The sequence below is a fragment of the Phycodurus eques genome, chromosome 15 (assembly GCF_024500275.1).
Source record: "Phycodurus eques isolate BA_2022a chromosome 15, UOR_Pequ_1.1, whole genome shotgun sequence".
Lineage (NCBI taxonomy): Eukaryota > Metazoa > Chordata > Actinopteri > Syngnathiformes > Syngnathidae > Phycodurus > Phycodurus eques.
Genome location: NC_084539.1, coordinates 11,445,581 through 11,467,662, shown reverse-complemented (window position 1 = coordinate 11,467,662; position 22,082 = coordinate 11,445,581). Strand labels below are relative to the sequence as shown.

General features: G+C 40.7%; 2 protein-coding genes across 2 annotated transcripts; one reads left to right on the top strand and one right to left on the bottom strand.

Annotated features, from left to right (window-relative positions):
* Window positions 1–1,071: 1,071 nt before the first annotated feature.
* Window positions 1,072–14,851, bottom strand: morn5 (MORN repeat containing 5). The gene is made up of 7 exons (XM_061698509.1): window positions 14,802–14,851; window positions 14,650–14,668; window positions 14,440–14,543; window positions 13,755–13,902; window positions 9,286–9,397; window positions 9,064–9,195; window positions 1,072–3,018 (listed from the first exon to the last, which is right to left on the bottom strand). The coding sequence occupies exons 3-7, from the start codon at window positions 14,484–14,486 to the stop codon at window positions 2,915–2,917; spliced, it is 543 nt and encodes a 180-aa protein (XP_061554493.1). The 5' UTR covers window positions 14,487–14,543; window positions 14,650–14,668; window positions 14,802–14,851; the 3' UTR covers window positions 1,072–2,914.
* A 22-nt stretch (window positions 14,852–14,873) lies between these two features.
* Window positions 14,874–19,650, top strand: ndufa8 (NADH:ubiquinone oxidoreductase subunit A8). The gene is made up of 4 exons (XM_061698508.1): window positions 14,874–15,051; window positions 15,978–16,141; window positions 17,739–17,904; window positions 19,299–19,650. Exons 1-4 carry the CDS (start codon window positions 15,007–15,009, stop codon window positions 19,434–19,436), a joined length of 513 nt encoding a protein of 170 aa, XP_061554492.1. The 5' UTR covers window positions 14,874–15,006; the 3' UTR covers window positions 19,437–19,650.
* The last annotated feature ends 2,432 nt before the right edge of the window (window positions 19,651–22,082 follow it).

Genomic DNA, 22,082 nt, shown 5'->3' with positions numbered 1-22,082 from the left:
GCCACATGCAGTAGTAGTAGAAACTGTTCGTTTGTCAGCATGTCTGCAGTATACTGCCCCCCCGTGGCCACGTCACACACACCAGAAGGAGCCGAAATGAATTCATCATGATGCACGAGCTGTTTAATGCGTTACATTCCAGTTAATAATGTTATTACTACATGTTTTTACAATGTACAATATTATAGAATGCTAATTTCCTTATTATAAAATAGGCTGGAATGGATTAAGCAAAGCAAAGAAAAACAAAGAAGAAAACAGCTTATAAAAATATTAAAAAAAACATCCATCCATTATCTACACCGCTTATCGGCACCAGGGTCGCGGGTATGCTGGAGCCTATCCCAGGTAACAGCGGGCAGGAGGCGGGGTACACCCTGAACTGGTCGCCAGCCAATCGCAGGGCACATATAAACAAACAAGCATTCTCACTCACATTCATACCTACGGGCAATTTAGAGTCTTCAATTAACCGACCGTGCATGTTTTTGGGATGTGGGAGGAAACCGGAGTACCCGGAGAAAACCCACGCAGGCACGGGGAGAACATGTAAACCCCACACAGGTGGATTTGAACCCCAGTCCTCAGAACTGTGAGGCAGATGTGCTAACCAGTCGCCCACCGTGCTGCCACATTTAAAACAAAGAGAAAAAAACCCCAAAAAACATACAGATTGTAAAGTGCAAGAAATATCATTAAAAGTGGAAATGCTCTAAAGACATGGGAAAATAGAAGAGTTTTTAACCTGGACTTAAAAACATGCAAACTTGGGGCTGACGTCACTTCTGTTGGCAACTTATTCCATTTGTGTACAGCATAATAGCTAAATGCTGCTTCACCATGTTTGCTTTGGACTCTGTGCTCCACTATTTGACCTGAGTCTGTCGATCTCAGAGCCCTACTGGGTTTATATTCCATTAGCATTTCATTCATGTATTCAGGACCTAAACCATTTTGTGATTTATAGACCAGTAGCAGAACTTTAAAATCTATTCTAAAGCTGACTGGAAGCCAGTGTAAATACTTTAGAATTGGAGTAATATGCTCTGACCTCTTTGTTTTGGTCAGAACCCGAGCTGCAGCATTCTGAATGAGCCGCAGCTGCTTAATGCTCTTTTTAGGGAGTCCAGTCAGAAGACTATTACAATAGTCAAGTCTACTTGAGATAAAAGCATGGATGAGTGTTTCCTGGTCTGCTTGACACATGCAAGCCTTCACTCTGGATATGTTCTTCAGATGGCATTTTTTTAAAGTGGTCTCTCAATACCTTTGTCCATAATATTATCTCAGATGTCGGATTTTTTTTGTATACAGTGCCACTTGCCAGAACCTTGAACCCTTCAATACCAGTATTATTGCTGTCACCGGGACTATTTCTGTTGTTGATACGGCTGTTGTTGTGCCCATTGTTCTCTTCTCCCTCCACCAGTCACTTTAAAACCTCTATCCTGTTTTTGCTTTCTAGCTACCCTCTGTTCCTCTGATCTGTCTTGCCATCTCAGCGCAGCTGGCTGAGACAAAACAGTTTCAAGGTTTCTTCCTTAGAGGTATTTTTTTCCTTGCCTTTGTCGCCAAATGCTTGCTCATGTGGGATTCAGTTGATGTTTTTCCAATACGTACATATTTATAATGTATTACGAGTGTGGTTCTTTGAGGAGCTCAATGTGTAAATTGCCTTGAGATAACTTATGTTGTGAATTGGCCCTATAATAAAACATTTTACCTGATTTCAGTTAATGAACAGTTCTGACAATGTTACAATTCATTGGTAGACTGTGGGGAAGGAGCAGCACATAAGCCTTGCAGGTCTGATATTGGGGGCTCAAATCTTGTTTGCATGCCTCCCATGCTTGCCTGGGTTTCCCCCCATGTGTCCTGACTTCTTCACACTTTCTCATAACATTGGGTTTATGGAATACTTGTATTTGTCCACATGTGTCAATGGAGTGTGAATGATTGATTGTCGATACATTGTCGTGCTATTGGCTGGTGACTAGTCCAGGGAGAGCCCCCATCTGGAACCCAGAATCTTGGAACTGTAAAAAAGATGTGTAAACCACTAATCTACTGTGCTGCCCCCTTATGACATTCAAACTGATCCTAATTTCATATCAAGTGGTCCAACATGTCCCGAGAACATACCCAATCCACCTGAGAACACTTTACAGCTACCGTGCATATTTTATAATGTGATTGACTGGAGACCAACCAAAGATGTATCATGTACCCTGCTTTTCTCAGATTGAATAGGCTCCAACTCACCCGCAGCAACCCTAATGAGAAGAAGCACTTTAGAAAATAGATGAAAAGTATTGTGTGTGTATATATATATATATATATGTAATTTATAATAGTAGTGTAAAGTTAATGTGTATAAATACGTTTTTTAAATTAATATTTTAAAGCCATATAGTTCCTTTTTTTTTTTTTTTTTTAGAGTAAGGATTTGACTTGTAGTTGCACAGCACCATCAGCCCAGAGTTTGTCATCGGGTTTTTCATTGGGGCTGTGGGGCACAACAATGGCTATTCCCGAATTGCTTTACTTCCCATCAATTTAGGACGGTCAAAGTTTTGTTTGAATTATAAATTATAAAACCAATAGGGCATATAAATTCAGATATCCCACTGTATTTATTGTCATATTAGTGAGCATCAAAGTTCAGAGTATAAGATGAAAAGGCTTATCATTAAAAAATTATCATATTTCCATTTTAATTCCATGCTCATTTATGTCACTCGTATGGTGTTAGCTCAGCACCAAATACCAGAAATATTGAATACAGGTGTAATGATAAGGTATGGTAAATTTAATCAGTTTTCCATTTATAGTAACATTTACTGTTGCTAGAACCTAAGACCAAATAAAAAAGTTGAAATATTTGGTATCAATAAGGGATTTTCTTTTTTCCTTTTTATTCCACACTGGAAATACAGGAAGCCTCTTCTAGGAAGGACTCAGGAACCGGATCCTCTGCCACTCGACAGGTTCGGACTATCCACTCGTGTTCCGAGTCATCTGTTCAAAAAATTATTTTATTAATCATTAAATACATAACTTTACTGACATCACATGCCACTCCAACAGGCCCCACCTCTTAAAGGCACATATCGATCACACAGAAACTACAATATAATAGGATAACAATGTGTTTATATAGGATAACAATGTGTTTAAAATGTGTGTTTTAATAAGTTTAATTGTGTTTAAAGCAAGTGGAAGGGGTAAAACTACTTTTAAAAACAAATGTTTTTAAATGGTCTCTCTATCGTGGCGTTTCACCTGTATGTGTGACCGGAACGTATCCCCCGCAATGAAGTTGGTTTACTGTACATCAAGTTAAGCACGGCGGGCCTCCCCAAAAATGTCTTCCGCTTGACCGATGTTTAAAAATCTATCTGCCTATAAACTGAATCGTAATCACACACAGCATGAAAGGAGGCATAATAGCGACTGAGCCGCAGAATTAAAAACGCAGGTCACTTTGTGTGTAAAAGGCAGCTTGAGCAGTGAAGTGCCATTCAGGTCGCTGGTAAATTTGGTCAAATCAAGATAAGCCTCACAATTAGGAGAAAATAACTTCTCACAGCCACTTCAGACATCCATAAACAATAACCCCTCGCAAAATGGTCGGCCCCTTCTTCCTTTTTTTTTTTGTGTGTGTTCTGCCTGAGAATGACTGCCAGAGAAGCAGATAATGCTGCAGTTTGTCAATTGTTACGATTGAAATGTGGAGCTAATTGCAGGGGAAGTCGCCCTTCTCTGTAGCGCGCAGCTGCACGCACTTGAGCGACGCGCAGGCCTCACCCCGAAAGGTTGGAGCGCGCGTGGGGTTTGTGGGGGCGCTCCATTGTGGCTGGAGGTGTGGGTGGGGGGTTAGCAGGTCCCGGTTGACGACTGATTGTGTGTAATTTGCCAGCGACGGGCGTCAGCGCTAACAGCCACTCCAAGCACAAAACTACCCCAATCTTCTTTCTACCTGATCAGGGGGGAGACTCTGCGGGGGATTTGGGGTGGGCTCCTTCAACTGAACTTATCAGCAGCTGCAAACATTTTCCGTCCATCATTTGTGGCTGTAAAACGTAATCATTGTGGCCTACATGTACCTCGTCACCGGGTCAAGAGGAGACCCCTAAAACCTGCATTAATGATAATTAGATTGACCCCTGTTCACATATTCAGTAAAAGGGTTCTCTTCCGATTGGTTATTGGCGATTTGAGTCGGCTTAAATTGAGGACACAGGTGGCTGGTATATATTCACAACATTTTTGTTTTATTCTCTTTCGGGGTTGTGGTTACGTGGGTTTTCTCCAGGTACTCCCACATTCCATAAACATGCATGTGAATGTACACGGTGGCCTAGTCATTACCACATCTGCCTCACATTTGGAGGTTCCAGGTTTCGAATATTAACTCAGACATCTATGTTTGGAGTTTGGATGTTCTCTCCCCGTGTTGCTTGGATTTCTCCAATTGCCTCCCACAATGGAAAAACATGCGTTTTACATTCAGTGAAGACTCTAAATTGCCCATTGAAGTGAATGTGAGTAAGAATGGTTGTTTGTATGTACTATATGTATGCGCCCTGCGCTTGGTTGGCAGCCTATCAAGTGTATCCCGCCTCTTGCCTGAAGTCAGCTAGGATAGGCTACAGCTCACCTGAATATTCATCATCTTTGTGTAGTTGTTGAAACATTTTACTGGGAAAAGTGTGGGTGTTGAAACACCTGGGCCAATGCAAATAAGTCTCAATGTGGAAACTGACGGTCAACACATGCAATGAAACAGTACATGTGCAAGTCATCTGTGCCCAATTCACTTCTATGATGATATCACACAACAAAACAACGTCTGGTTTGATACACATCTTAAAAATGATCATCCATGCGCGACCGCTCTTTGGATTAGTCCCAAATCGTGTTTTATGTTCACAGACGTACTGTATGCACAGCCAGCGTTTCAGATATTCCACTTCTCAAGGTCCAGGTTGATGTTATCTGTCTGTGGAACACCTCAGCCGGATTAGGACAAAAGGGAGGGCCTGTGGTTAAGTCACCAGAGGTGTTTTTTCTTGGCACTGGAATGTTTTTCACAGTGGAAGCCTTTCAAAGGGAAGTGCTTATCCCAGAAACAGGAAAGTGTGCCAAACAATATGGTAGCCCTGCAGCTGCCTGCTCTGTTGCTACTTGTTGCCAGAAGAGTCTGTAGATGTCTGGTTATAAATCAGCTTCACCATATACTGAATATAATTAGTTTCATAGCTGTTAAAAAAACCTGAAAAATAAAGCCATATAACATGGTAGTTCATAATCACCATGATCGACGGTTAATATACAGTACATGGTGTTCATCTCACTATCCCAGTGTACCACCGTCCCACTTCTGACACAATCGTGTGTCCTACATCCCATTATTAAGAGCTCTGAGGGCCACCAACCCACTTTTAAGCAAGTGAATGGTGTCTGTAGTGGAATTGAGCTATCCTATAGACATGTGCAATGTGTCAACCCCACTTCTGACATAATTGTTCACATATTACACAGACGAGAACAAAAACCTATGGAGAGGTTGCATTCAGTCATTTTGGCCCGCGCCTCTGGAACAGCCTGCCAGAGGGAATCAGGAACGCAGAGACTGTTGATGCTTTTAAAAGCAGGCACAAGACTCCCCTGTGTGGCTTAGCTTTTAGCTTTTTTTAAATTTTATTTATTATTTATTTAGCGTTGAATTTATTTCTTTATTATTCACTTAGACACTCATTTGTTTATTCATTTATGTATTTTTTTTAAATCCCATTTTATCTCCTATTATCCTTCCGTTTTTATCTCATCTTATTTTCTTTTAGTCTTTTTAAGTTTTACTCCAGCGTCTCCTCATGGGAGCCTCCACGTGAGGTCAATTCCTTCATCCTTTCAATTTAAATTAAGTGCTTTCAGGCACTTATCATCAGCTGAAGTCACGAATGTTGTTGCTGTTCACCGCCCAGTGACAAACACCAATAACCAATGTAAATATTTGCTGCTTGTTGCCAGCCACTCATCAGTTAATAAGTGCAGTGTGTTCTTGCAGGACGAACTGAGTGGACCAGTTAGAACTGGCTGAACGGCGCTCACTGGTTTTTGGAACTATGTTTTCAGAGCAGTTTTGCGCTCTGAGGGGTATGTTAAAAGGCACTTTGACATGTTGGCAGGACTAAACCAGGGTCCAAACCTCTAATTTGCACTTCAGTCACACACACTTACGTCAAGAAACTCAAAGAGACTTTGAGTTGGCCCTCAGAGTTCCTAACCAAGATTATACGACATAAACATAACTCTTGGTTAAGGGACAAAAAACATCTACCTACTTGTGTCTTCAGGAAATAAATGATATTTTTCTGAATAAGTTAAAATACCCCAAAATAGCACAATGTCTCATAGAATCAACAGGGTTCTGACTCCAGCCAAATATTATGGAATATTCCAAATATGGACCACACCTTCATAGATACCCATCTTACGTCTTCTGACATGTTTGCCATTGCGATTCATGCATTAATCATGAAAATATCACAGTTTAAACCAAACTACTTGACTACACTTTTTTGGGGAGAAAGAAATTGTGGATTACACTTCTAACTAGACATGAATGTAATTGGGGTCCTTTTTTTTGTTTCATAATTCTGCAAACACAAAAACAGCTATGATACTTTAACCTCCCTGGTGGAGGTAGAAAATCCCAATGGGGTTAACTGTTTCGAGTAAGTGTGGCCAATGACAATTTTCCTTGAATGGGTTGCTACTACATGTTGCGCCAGTGGTCTTCACGTCCCACCGTGTGATATCAGCAGAGGTGTTGGACTTCAGTCTGGACTTAGACTGAAGTCACCAATGTTAGAATGAGGGACTTTTTTCAAGACAGTTTGCCATTTGTTATTGTGTATGAAACTAAATTATTTGTACAGTACCCAAACGTGTCAACTCACCAGTATGCTATGATGTGGAGTGCAGAGCAATGAAGCAAGCACTGTATCATGGAGGGAGCTCCAAAGATGATCAAATATAGATTCAAATACTGTCTTTGATGTAATGAGGAAAAAGAAGAGAAAACAACTACAACATTTAACTTCATCCGTCGCTACAAAACCCATAAAGATGGATGGCTAAATTCTGTAGATTTCCAGGTTTAGCTAACCTATAGCTGGTCAAACTAAGCTTCATGTTGTTTATGTGTTTAACTGACAAGATAATCAAGTTACAATAAGGAGACTGAGTACCATCAATGATGTGATTGTGAACGTGTTATGAAAGCTAAGCTTGGATGGCTGGAGCTGACTTGTGACTTGCTTAACCCAAGTAATGACTCGACTTGTTTTTTTTCTTTTTTGCCACAGTGACTTGGCACTTGCTTGAAACTTGAAGGTTAAAAAGACTTGAGCCTTACTTACTTAATTATGGTTTGCAAATATGGGACTTTCTCCCACCTCGGTGTAACCGGAGTACAGTATGTGTGGCCTCCTGTGAGCGTCAACTCCAAAAATAACCCATGACCTCTTGGGGAATATTGGCTGCAGATCCTATTGTTCTGCATTTTGGCACTGTGCCAGGCAGGAATGTTTGCCCACGTTAGCAACGGTAACTGAGGAGGCAGAAGTGTTTGCAAATGGAGTTCAGATCAGCCAGATCGATCGTCAAACTCATTTGGTTCTGTGGGGTAAACGCTGAGTTGTACGTGGCCCAGCATCCACCAGATAAAACAGCAACATATATCCACTCTTTCCTCTTTCCTTACTGTGTTGAGCTGTTCCCCGCACCGGACTAGGGTTTTTTCTTCCCCGTGTCCCATCATCATTGCATCCTGCACGGGAAGCCATGAGGCAATAAATCTCAAGTTTACATGCGCTCTGACAAATGCCCCTCCACTTCCTTGGGTTGGAAAATAAATCCATACAGGATACAGGAACATCTTTCTTAAAAAACAAAACAAAAACAAAAAAACACTGTATAACAAGACAAGAAGGTGTGTATAATACACAAGTACACTCTTCAGCAAGGACATTGCTGTATATAGAATCAAGTGACTTTGGGTTATGGTTAATTTTAAGAGTTGACTCTTTTCATAAGAAAGCAAATATACTGTATCTCCTGCTATATATACCTACTGGTGAGACCTGTGAAGGTGACTGGCGCAACATGCAGAAATCATGCATGCAATAAAAAAGAAGCTAATACTAATTTACCAATTGTCACTAACCTGTGTAGAGCATTGACAAACATAGAACATTGCATATTTGGGGCAAGTCCAGATAAAATTTAATCCAGTAAATCGTCCAAAATCGTCCCACCATGCCACTTCTGACGCATTTTTTTTCTACAATCCCACTTCTGACACCATTCACCTGTGCCACCATCACACTTCTGACAGCGTTCGTCTTCCCCACCATCCCACTCTCGACACTATTCACAAGCCCCACCGTTCCACTTTTGAAACAATTTAACAATCTTACTATTCCACTTCTGGCACAATTTGTCTTTCCCTTGTCTAATTTCTGACATAATTCACCTGCCTCATGTCCCACTGCTGACACAGCTCATCTTTCCCACCACCTTACTTCTGACACCATTCTTGTTTGACACACATTCACCTAAAGCACCACGTCACGACTGACACTGCTCTTAATTCCCTTCATCACACTTCTAGCACCTGTACCACATGCTCCACTTCTGACACCATTTATCACCAAACTCTGCAGGTCTAGTAGGACTGTCAACCTGGTTTTGAAGGTGGGCCTTCTAGGTTGCGAAACCTGTACTGTGAATAGAACTGCAAAGGCTTCAGGTACAATGTTTCCCCAAGGTTTTCTGAGCTATTTTATTTATTTATTTACTTTTTACTTTTTGTGCAATCACGCAAATGCTTGGTGGCTAATAATGTGTTGTACACTGACTGATTTCTTTAGTGGTCGCTCATTACGTTGCTGCATAACTTCATCTCAAATTACAGTAAGTGGTTAACATGGTTATCAAGTTGTAAAGTGGTCATTAAGCCTTATATGAACGACTGAAGTGTCGTTTTTGTCTCACCTGCCCTTCTGAGGAAAGCACCAGTATAGGAAGTGATAATTCTAGTAGTTGGCTCATAGAAACCATCTCCACAGTCATAACAGCCCTCAGGAATCATGCGTGGAGGATGCAGGTCTGTGAGCTGGGATTCACCTTCATGAAAAAAATGCATGAAAATCAACATGAAATCTCTAAATCTTAAACTTAGGTCTTATTGGTTGATCAAATTATAACAATGTGAACCTGCTGGTCGAAGGCCATTGCATCTCTCAGTGTAGAAGCGTCTGTCCTGGCCGTCACAGTAATCCCAGTCCTTCTCTTGGTACGGCAGCCCGTCAGCAAAGGTGAAAGATCCCTTTTTTAGGAAATCGAAGTGGAAGACAATGCTCGTTCAAACAATGAAAATTCATATAGTTGAGTATTTATTTGATAAAATTGTGTGACATGCACATCTGCTTCTGATGTAGAAAAATGGCAACATCTCTCCAGAACAATATGGAAAAACCATACTGCTGACTGAACTCACTGGAGCTATTTGTTAGTTCCAACCAAGACCCTAGGGGTTATCGTGCTAACCCCAGAAACAATTTAAGAAAACATACTGTAAGCCTCTGTTTTTCAAATGTCATTCTTAAGTGTTTTACGTAGCACACAAGAATGTCAGGTTTTCCATCGTTGTTTGAGATGGATATTCCAATCTGCATGGATCGACTCTAATGGGAGACAATGGTATTTGCCTTCTGGTAAACAATAGATATCTACACGTGTGTGTGTGTGCACGCGTGTTTGTGTTTATGTGGAAAAAGACAACAGCTCATAAGAGAAAAAATAAAGGGGGAATTTTGTACATTCGAAACAGCTACTTTGCTCGGTAAACAATGCAATCACAATCAATCTTTTTCTACATGGAAAAAAGAAGGAATGGGTCTGTTTCAAATGATGGCATTCATTTGTACACAATCCAAGATAAATCTGTCCATTGAGATTATAATGGTTATCTTATTTAATTTTGTTTTCTTTAGTTGGAACGTTGGAAAGGTTAAATGCAAGACATGAGCAATTGGATGAGTTTCCCAGATCAATCATTTGTCAGAACAAGTGAGGACTCTATATCAGGGGCAGTGCCCCACCAGATCCAATAGATGGCGCTTACAATCCATCCTTCCATCCATCCATTTTCTTTACCGCTTATCCTCACTAAGGTCGCGGGCGTGCTGGAGCCTATCCCAGCTATCTTTGGGCGAGAGGTGGGGTACACCCTGCACTCGTCGCCAGCCAATCGCATGGCACACATAAACAAACAACCATTCGTACTCACATTCACACCTACGGGCAATTTAGAGTCTTCAATCAATTTACCATGCATGTTTTTGGGATGTGGGAGAAAACCGGAGTACCCGGAGAAAACCCACGTAGGCACGGGGAGAACATGCAAACGCCACACAAATTTGAACCCAGGCCCTCAGAACTGTGAGGCAGATGTGCTAACCTGTCGTCCACTGTAACGCCAGCACTCACAATCAGATTTGATATTTAATACAGAGTAGAAAGTCCATTTTGAACTATACACTGTACAAATAAATGTCTTATGGCGCTGATTTTGGATTTTTTACAATCGGCACGGGCTTCCACATTGTTGTAATTAAAAAAAATAATAAAATCCAATAGAAAATAATCTCAACCGTTTTTTTCCTAGCCTCAAACCATTAGAAAAAAAACTAAGTGTACAGGAACTATTAGAAGTAACATTAACATTTCCCATTGTCATAAAACAATAATGAGAAGTTAACCACTGTATAATAAAAATAAACAGAAATAATATGAAAGTAGGCGGCACAGTGGCCGACTGGTTAGAGCGTCAGCCTCACAGTTCTGAGGACCGGGTTCATACCCCTCCCCCGCCTGTTTGGAGTTTGCATGTTCTCCCCGTGCCTGCGTGGGTTTTCTCCGGGCACTCCGGTTTCCTCCCACATGCCAAAAACATGCATTAATTGGAGACTCTAAATTGCCCGTAGGTGTGACTGTGAGTGCGAATGATTGTTTGTTTCTATGTGCCCTGCGATTGGCTGGCAACCAGTTCAGGGTGTACCCCGCCTCCTGCCCGATGATAGCTGGGATAGGCTCCAGCACACCAGCGACCCTAGTGAGGAGAAGCGGCTCAGAAAATGGATGGATGGATGAATATGAAAGTATGAATCCAAAATATACTTCTGACTTTAAGGAGTTGAAGCCTCACAAGATTTGCTGTTGTCTCGGATGATGATGAAGTGGTTTTGCTTTTAAGGCATATTTTTGCTGAAAATGTTGGTCGTAGGCGGCACGGTGGACGACTGGTTACCACATCTGCCTCAGAGTTGTGAGCACCGCGGTTCGAATCCTGGCCCCGCCTGTGTGGAGTTTGCATGTTCTCCCTGTGCTTGCGTGGGTTTTCTCTAGGTACTCCGGTTTCCTCCCAATTCCCCAAAACATGCAGGGTAAGTTAATTGAAGACTCTAAATTGCCCGTGGGTGTGAATGTGAGTGCAAATGGTTGTTTGTTTGAAGATGAATGAATGAATGTTGGTCGTACTCAAAGTTTTATAATTTGGGCAGTATAATTAGGAGGTTCGACTGAGGCCCTTTTTCGATTGGCCATTGTGCCCGATGAACACTGCCTACCAACAAGTGGCCTGGCCAATCACGTGTCGTGACCAGGACCGAGTAATCCAAGCAAATTTGTTGAAGTATGTTGCTCCATGTCAGGGGTCGACAAAGTAAGGCATGCGGGCCACAACAAGCCCACTCCAGTCATTAATTGTGCCCAACAAGAATTTACATTATAACAAGCCCTGTAATATTTGCTGCATTAATTTAGCATTTTTTTAAATTAGTGACTAAAAATTTTTTTTTTCTTTTGATGGATTTTATATATTTATTTTCTCAAAAAAAGATCTCAATTATTTATTTTAAATAAAAAAAACAGTAAGGAAATACATTTTACATATACAGTACAATTACAGATATATTAACTTACATAATTGGATAATTATTTCCAATTAAATGTATTATAAATAATGATTTAAAACATGAGCATGACTTATGAATATATTTTTACATTTCATTTTATGATTAAAATATTTAATATAGAGTTCTCAATTAACCTACCATGCATAGATAAGCGGAATGGAAGATGAAGATATTTTAAATTCATATACACATGATGTACCGATCTGTTTGTTTGAAACGTCCCATATTTTGGCTCCATAGAGTAACTCTCTAACATGCACGTAGTATAAAAGTGTCAATTTCATTTAAAAAAAACACCTTGGTTTTGTCATACGAGTGTCTGGAAAAGGCCCCTCTGACAGCTACTTCTGTTTGACCCAGCTTTGTAGTCGCTTTGTCCATATTTGGTTAAGACCGCCCCCTTTCCTCTGATTGGTTGCCTCCATGGAGAACACCCACTTGTGAGAGCACACGTGTTTGTTATGTTGACAGCGCTGACTCAGGGGCGGAGAGGTAGACGGAGATCTTCGCTGGTGAGTAGATAAGCTTGAGAAATTCAAATGACCTGATTTCAGGCCTCTCGGCAGAAAAACCTCTGGAACTCAGGAATGCGTGAACGATTTTAACTCATATTTCACGTTTATTGAGGTATCATAGAGCCAATATTACATCCTAAACACTAGAAAAAGTTGGTTTGGTAAAATATAGTACCTTTAAAAATCAAATGTGGCCCACCTTGGCCACTCCTGCCTTAGATGCTCACTGAGCTGAAATATCATGATATTTGCTGATGTTTTATGTGATGAAGGTTTTAAGTGTTTTTGTTCGACTTTTGAGGAATATTTACTTTGGCGATATTAGGCTTCCTCTGAGCCACTTTATAATCACCTATTTGGGGTTAACTCTGGCCCAATGGTTAAGATCATCGCCTGCCACTGTGGGGTCCTAGGTTCAAGACCCCAAAAAGACCATCCACCAACATCTCCTGGACAAAACTGCTGTGGTGTCCTCGAGCAAGACACTGATACCCTAAACTGCCTCCCGGGTGCTTAAATTGCCCATTGCTCCAGTGTGTTTCACCAACAAGTGTGTGTGTTCACTGTGATGGGTAAAATGCAGAGAACAAATTTTGTGTGCATGCATGGATGTTCTTGACAATAAAGATGATGATGATTCTTCTTGAGCTCTATGAAATCTGCGTTATAGCAAATGGCCCGGCCATATTTTTAAATTTATGTTGCTCCATGTACTAGATAGTTACGATTTTATTTCAGTTGTGTAGAGTTACAATACATTTATGTAGACTGATTGTTGTCTGTGCATTCAACATTCAAATAGTTTTTTTTTTTAAAGTAAGAGTATTCTTTTTCAGAGAAAATGCTGTGGGTCAGAATAAAGCTGCATTAGATATCCCAGGTTCACAGTGTTGCCTTTTGGGCTTAACGTAGATGCATCAATGCAGGTGCAGGGAAGTCGTGGCTGAGTTTAGTCACGGTTCATCGGGACTATCATTTGAAGTGACCCTTGTCTGAATTGATGATAATAATTGCAATGATTGCTGCTGTAAATGCCTATGAGCAGGACAGAATACACCTTTGTGAAGTATGATGCAGAGTAACCTAATAACCGCTACAAAAATGATGAGTGATTGCTATAACACGTAGCAGATGTAATAAGTAAACCGAAACATAGAATAAATATGTGCACGCAAACACAAAAAACACACACCTGCGTCGCAATGCCGTTCTCCCAGGTGGCCTCGTATTTACTTCCATTTGGAAAGTGGAGAACCCCTCTGCCATGGAACATCCCATCTTTCATCTCCCCTATGTACTTGGTCTCAGACGGGAAAGTATATTCCCCTTCTCCTTCCATCCTGACAACACATGATGTCAACATTCTCATACCCTGCATAAATATGGACAAACCTAAATTATCAAAAAATGCAAGTATGTGGAAAACTATTGTTGACATTCTCGATTCATTGAAGACTATATAAAGCAGGTTAATAAATCAAAGTATTGCATAGCAATCTGAGTATATAATGAAACAACAGTGGGACCCTGCGAATTCACAAATATTTTTTTTGGAACCTATCCCCCCGTCATTTGCAAAAACCTGCGCCCCACGCTCCAGCTCACCTGCGAGCCTAGAGAATAAGTGGTATAGAAAACGGATGGATGGAAAATAAAATAAATACATCAATACATAATTATGTATCACTGTCAGTATAATACTTTCCTTTTCCACTATTTGTATGGCTACTGCCATGGCATAATTGGACTGCACAGTATTTATTATTTGCCACTACCTACCTACCTACCTACCAATTTCAGCATTGAGGTTCAGTCGTTGGTCATTTACATTTATCAGTGTAAATGAAAGTGTTTAAATAGCTTGTGTTTATACTGACCTGGCATTTAGAGTCGGTCCTTTGTAACTGCTTCCAGTGAGCTCCATTGTTTTCTTAACTTCACTTGTAAGGACCAGTCGTCTCAAAAGTTATGTTCCTCTCCTCTTATAATGACACAAAAGATAGAAACAGATTTTTTTTCTCCAAAAGAGCGCAATTAGTATGTTTAACACTTTTACAGAGTGACGTAGTGTCGAAGAATGTAGTTACCATGGCAACATGCTATCCGCTGCAAAAGGTTAGAATTTCGTCAGTAGTGTGTCAAATAAACGTGACGTCTAGTTGTGAAACATTTGAACTAACAACAAATATATGAACTACCAAGTTAGACCAAAGTCAGACTTTAGAAAAAATCAATTGACCTCAGTTCCCATGCGCATGCGTGTTCTGTTGTTCTGTCGCTCGTTTTACGTCATCCGCACTCGCCTCCGAGTTGACAGTCAAGTGAAGAGAAAACTGACCTTCTCCGAGCCCTCGTCGCTCGTTCTGAGCCAGACGAGTAGACCTTCAAAGTCGAGTCCGCTTCGTTGCTTTCTCGCGTGTGCCCTGTTATACACGCATGCAGCCATGCCGCTGGAAGTGCCCAGTTTGCAGGAGCTGAAAGTGGACGAGGTGAGCAGCGGCGTGAATTAAAATAATACCACCGGACCGAGAACGCTAGCAAGTTAGCTATGCGGCTAACGCCGGTCGCTAACTAGTGCTCGTCGCTTGCTGGAAACGAAATTTCTTCGTGTTATTTGTCACCAACCTTAGGACGTTGAATCGTCTATTTAACACTCAGCACCTAATTAGTTTGCTAACTAATTTCTCTCAATGATAGCAAAGATATTGAAGACAAAATTTGTCCTTGGAAGTCAAGTGTTCGCAGCTATGACCTCGATTATTAAACTCAATTCCTGCCTATACTAAAAATATTTATGTTTTTATTTTTTGACAATGTGTGTACTGTCAGATGTGAATTAATCTGACGATATAGTAGGTTTTTATTGTGGTTGTGATTTGCAGTTGTCTTGAGCTGCAACATGTCATACTGAGCCGTTTCTAATGGCCAGTACAACCATAATAACAAACGTTAAATCATATCACTGGGCATTGTGTGTTTTGTAAAGGCTCCTTTACAAACAAAATAAAAAAAATAATATTCTTATGTGAATGTCTGAAGTTGTATTAGAAGATATTTTATACTGTTTTACTGTTTACAAATTGTGATTATGGTGTAACTTTATTGTGCAAGCATAAGTTCAAACACTTTCTCCTGACAATTAAAGTGACAATGTCCAAACTTTTATCTGCCCTTTATCTGTATCACAATTAGCTATCGATAATACATTAGGTAAAGTTAGTAAATGTATCCGGATAGCACAGTGTGTTAGTGGTTAGCACATCTGCCTCACAATTCTGGGGTTTGAATCTCGACACTGATCTCACAGTTAATTGAAGACTCTAAATTGCCCACAGGTGTAAATTTGAGTGTAAATAGTTGTTTGTCCATATGGAGGAAAATGATTATTTATTAATCATTTTGTATGTGCGTCCAGATCAATGTATCATCTGCGGTGCTGAAGGCGGCAGCCCATCACTATGGCTCACAGTGTGACAAACCCAACAAAGAGTTCATGCTCTGCCGCTGGGAGGAAAAGGACCCCCGCAAGTGTCTTGAAGAAGGGAGGAAAGTCAACGAGTGTGCACTCAACTTCTTCAGGTACAACCCGTCAGTACATTAGACATTACTTAGATACAAGTAATAACTTCTTAACTAAAAACTGGCTACATTGAATACAAAATAGCTGGTTGGAGTCGTTTTAAAAAACAAACAAACATGATGCAGTGAAAATTGTTAGCGGTGTTAATATGAACTAACCACTTGCATCTCATTAGATCTAATAAAATATCTGACTTGCAGAGTCTCTATAAATGCAGTGGTGCCTTGATACGAATGACCTGACTTGCAAGTTTTTCGAAATACGAGCCGTTTTTGCTTACACTTGTGGGTGCAAATGAGGTTAAAAATAAAAGCAATCAAAATGATGGTTAGGGTTAGGGCGGGTTATGATGGTTGAGGGTTAGGGTGGCGTAGGGTGAGTGGGATTCATAATGCCACCACACTGACGTCACTTGGTTTCCCTTCTGGAAGCAGTAGGGTGTGTACTACAGGACAAAGCAGCCAATCACATTGCAGTGGCACGTGTCCTGCAGCTAATCATATTGCAGCAGGGCCTGTCCTGTGTAAAACATGAGAAAATGGATGGATGGATGGATGAATTCCTAATAAGGCGTCACTCGCGGTAGTAGTAGAAAGAGTCAATACGTCTTCATTTGTGTCTGCATGACTGTACAGTATGATACTTTCCCCTGACCAATGTAGGCACAGCATGAAGAGCAGCATAATGAATTGAATTGCAGCATTAAATCATGACGCACAAGCTGTTAAATTCTTTACATTCTATTTAATTATGTTCTTACTGTGTTGTTATTAAGTAAAATATTGTAGAGTGCTAGTTTCCCTTATTATAAAACACAAGAAAAAAATTTTTTTGGGGGGGGGGCTGGAACGCATTAATGGCATTTTATTGGGGTAAAAATTATTTGAGATGTAAAAGTTTTGAGTTACGAGCATGGTCATAGAACAAATTAAGCTTGTATCTCAAGACACCACTGCACGTTGCATTTTTAACATAATGAGACTGTCGGAGTGGTATTAATTAAAACATATCTTAAAGTTGTGATGGGAAATTCGCGGTGATTACGTTACAGTTAGCTGATCGATATCAGGTGAAATGAACAGATGTAGCTTTTTTTAATATAAATCTTACACAATATAATGTTTCGGTTTTGTGTGGTAACGTGCAAAAGACACGAGGCATAAAACCACGTCTGGGTTCTACAAAATTGCTTGTCGGTCTAACTTTTGAAGACCGGTTTACAGCACCTATTTGTTCATACATGACCCAAAGAAAGGAGATCACACATTACTGAGTATCACGAGATGAGTTGATTGACCAAAAAAAAATGTGTTCATCTATTAGCAGTCGTGGGCATCAACTCGCACCCTATACAAAGGCGCTGCCTGATGATGTCACTTGTAGGCAACAAAAGAGAACTAACTACATTACCCAAATAACAACTATGTCTGCAAGTGGGCATAAAGCATCTAAAAAGCCTCCCATGTTCTGATTCTTTGGCCAGATTAATTCAAAACAGAGCCCTGGTGGACTATTGGAGTGTAATTATGCATTCCCGCCTCCAGTACAGCAAGATTTGTTGTACATTTCCAATGTTGTTTCCATTATGCCTGTCAGGCAAATCAAGGGGAACTGTGCCGAGTCGTTCACTGAGTACTGGACCTGTCTGGACTATTCCAATTTGGCTGAGCTACGCCGCTGCCGGCAGCAACAGCAAGCCTTCGACAACTGCGTCCTGGACAAGCTGGGCTGGGAGCGACCCGACCTGGGAGACCTGTCGAAGGTGAGCCTCATTAGCGACCACTTATGTTTGATGGCTCCCGTTCGTGTTGATTGGAGGAGCCTCTGATTGCATCTCCCTAACTGTACTTTTCACAAAATCATGCCTTTTTTTTTTCTTACCACTACAACTTTCCCCTCCCAGTCAAAGCTATTGTTATGAACCCTTAATAGAGCAGAGGTAGAAAATGGCAGACAGTGACTTTGTGATTACTGTGATGCTCCTGGCTCCCTTTCAGCAGTTATTCAGCAACTTGATATTGAAAAACCTCATTATGTTGAGGTAGTGAGAACAAACTACATTTGATTTACCATAATGCCATCCGAAACAGCTATTTTGAGTAATGTGGCACTTCCTAATCATACAATGTGCCACTTAATCACAAGGATGGCCTCCTTGAACTTGATGGATAAAAAAAGGGTCCGCTAATTTCAAGGTATGTGATAAGTTTAGTGTTAACAAACACATCTCCCTATTAAACTGAACCTCTGTGGAAAGTGTTAAACATTTTAAAGGTATTCATGTTCTAACAACTTTTCTAAAAGTCTTGTGGCAGGTAAAGTATGGATTTTGTTGCAGTTAGTTTTTGTTAAAAAATAAGGAATTTTTAGGTCAAATTGGCATACACAATATATTTATTATTACATATTTAATATGTATATCTAACCCTTTAGCTGTCTCCATCTATCTGCTAGGCTGTCTATTTACATTTAGTCACAGTTTTAATGTGTACCTCTAAAGTGTGAGGTTGTCGGTTGTTTTTTTGGACATTATGTCCCTTTTTTAACTGAAAATCTTGTAAAGCATCTTAAATTTTTTGATTGCTTCTTTAATCCAAAAACAAAGTAAGATTAGTTGTTTCTAAGGGGTCCCTGTTTGACAGTTGAGAATTTGTACGCAAGTCTGTATGCGCCGTAGTCTATCACTAACCTACACAAATAATGGAGTAAAGTCACCGCTAATGTGTATGAAAAACACTTCTAGGCCTATTTATATATATATATATATATATATATATATATATATATATATATATAAAAGAATCAAATGAAAAACAGTGAGTACGGCAGTAACTGAGCGTGAACAGTGTAACCACGTATTCTTATGCTGCGCAAACTACTCCGGTATGCATATATGTTGATACCGGTGTAAACCACGGACCCTGGCATTTCTCATTTTTTTGGCAGGTGTCAATCACTTTGTATCTAACGGTCTGGACTGGAAAATTATCAACTGCAACATACAACTCTTAAAAGTTTCACTAGGATGCCAGGAAGTATTAGTCACTCTGAAGACATTCTAGTCCTTTCTTTATCTGATCTAGGGGTGGGAAACAAATTTTCCCAATTAAGGGACCATTTCAGTGTAGGTGATGGTGCGCATGCTTGATTTTCTAGGTGACCAAGGTTTCAACCTCGAGGCCCCTACCTGAGGACGCATACCACTCGCGGCCACGCCCTGAGCCCAACCCGACCATCGAGGGTAAACTCGAGCCTTCCAAATATGGCAGCAGATTGTTCTTTTGGCCCTGGTGAGGTCACAGGTTCTGTTCAAATGCAGCCATGAAGTGTGCTGATACCAGCAGTTTGTCATTGTTTGATCCTAAAAGTTGCTTTTGCACAGAGCTTCATCGTCATCATAAAATATATTTTGGTGAAAGGAAGACTGCATGATTCATACAGCTTTCCTGTCCATTTCTGTAAATGTCATGAGTGAACATTGGTGTCACATAATAAAGAGATAAATTAAGAGGAATTTTATGTCTCTTTGTCTCAAAGAGGCGTATGCGAGGTTGCGCGTCACTCGTTATGCACATCTGCGCTATGTCCGTGCGCTGTCAGCCTGATTGAGGGCCGGGTTGAAGGTCAAGACTAAAGGTGACTACCTGCAGCCACAAAGAGTTGCTTCTGCTTCCTTCTTTTCTCCCAGCTCGCTTCCTGCTCCCTGACCCGGATGGCACACAGTGTATAAAGAAGCACTTATGAAATGCGCAGAAAGCGTGTTTGTGTTGTGAGCGCACGTGCGCGGACACACGAGTATGCAGTGACCTCCAAATGAGACGGGAAGAGAAGCCAATTGAAAGACTGGCTGACCCGACGAACAGATGTGAGTAAAACAGGATTTTTTCCTCTGTCCGCGTGTCAGTCGTGCAGTTGTAACGAAGGTCTTTTGCAAGCTAGTAGTCGTCAGTCAGCTTAAGTCTTTAACCTCTGCCATGTTCTTGATTTCTACTGGGAACAATAGTAACGCTCCAATTGGCAACTCAACACAAACGGCTCACAGGTGTTTACTTGAAGATGTCTCTTGAAAGCAGACTGTTCAAGGCTCAGCAGTAACGCAGTGATAGGCCTTCTGACTTCATCAGAAGATTCAAATAAACACTCACGTAGTTATTGCTTCGTAAGTATTGAGCGGAATGTTTTCCCACCGACACCTCAAATGAATGCAAACCTTTAATTTCCATATAGAGTGAAACAATCTGTTTTACAACTCTGGTTAACCTCTGTTTGGATTTGGAAACAATTTCTCCAATTGAAAATAATGGAAGGGCAGCATGGTGAGACAATGGTTAGCACAAATCTTTTCTGCCTCAAGTTTTCAGAGGTTGTAGGTTTGAATCTCAGCTCAGATCTTCCATTGTGGAGTTATGTTCTCTCCTGTCTTATCAGCCAAAGTCTGCTAGGATAGGCTCCAGCTCACCTGTGACTCTAATGAGCACAAGCACTATAGAAAAGGGATGGAAGGAAATATCCATCCATCCATTTTCTGAGCCGCTTCTCCTCACTAGGGTCGCGGGCGTGCTGGAGCCTATCCCAGCTATCATCGGGCAGGAGGCGGGGTACACCATGAACTGGTTTGGATGGAAATAATGAAGATTAAATTAATTTGATCTAGGATGAATTTGTTCTGGTAAATTTACACTTTTAACTCATACAAGGGTAAGAAGAATTTTACAAAAAAGCAAGTGATGATGCTGCAGCGTGATACATTTGGAGTCTGCCTATATATAGTCTTCCTAAAGTTGAAAGGAGTCCTTTTGGGGGGAAGAAAAAAAATACTCCAGGTAAATCCTTTAAAGTGCACTCAACTGAAGACTTGTGAAGTACGCTCAGGTCAGGCATGATATTCTAACATCTTGGGTCCCTTTCAGGATTCCAATTTATCTGTTTTACGAAAAAAGAAAGACTCCCAAATGTAACTCTGCAATAAAGTCTCCCAATCCCAAATTGTATGAAATGTAGGGATAGGGATGGGCATTTCGTTAGCCTAATAGAATAAAGTGCCCAAGTCATTTTCGAACATTTTCGGAAAACGAAAAAAAAAAAAACACAACAAATTGAACAAACGAAGAATCAAGTTGCCTCAATTCAGCCTTTGCGGATTACCATGACCTGGATGACTAAGAATCTACAAAGACAGAAAAAACAATATTTTTAGCAAGAAGTATTTTTGAAATTTATATTGTGACAGTAAGTTACTTTTACGATTTGATCGATCTTTCTTGATTGAGTTTGTGGGCAATTAATCACCAATGAATGGATTCAGTGTTATTTTAATAATCGTTTTCAATGTGTTGGGGAATCGCTGCTGGGTGGTGACCAGTCCAGGTTGTACCTTGCCCAAAGTCAGCTGGGATAGGCTCCAGCTCACCCACGACCCTAATAAGTAAAAACACTACAAAAAAATGGATGGCTTGACAGGTATTCTAAATGTTATGAACTCATGTTTCGATGCCAATGTCATAATATGCAGAATAATGCTGCCTGGAGGACTTGCAAAGCCAAGTAGTACACACTGTATTGCCTCTTGTATTAAGACAGGATTAATCAACAGCCAATTCCACACAATTGATAGAATTCATAACAATCAACTGGTTATCATGCATCTCCCAAGTTAGTGCTTTTGACTTAACACTGCACGTGACTCAAGAAGAAATCCCCCTCACAAGGTGTGGTCTGGATAAACGGCGTGCACGGGAAATGTCTGACAGAACCTCTTCTGACCTGAATGGAGGAGGAGAAAGGGGGCAGGGAAGATTGGATCCAAAGAGGAAAGGAGCTGTGGATAGAGGGAAGCACGGAGCAATAGGGGGCAAGGCACAGTGGAGGAGGTAAATAAGACGAAGGGGGAAGGAGGGAAGATGCGTGGGCCGTTGATCAACATCCAAGCAAAAAGGAAGC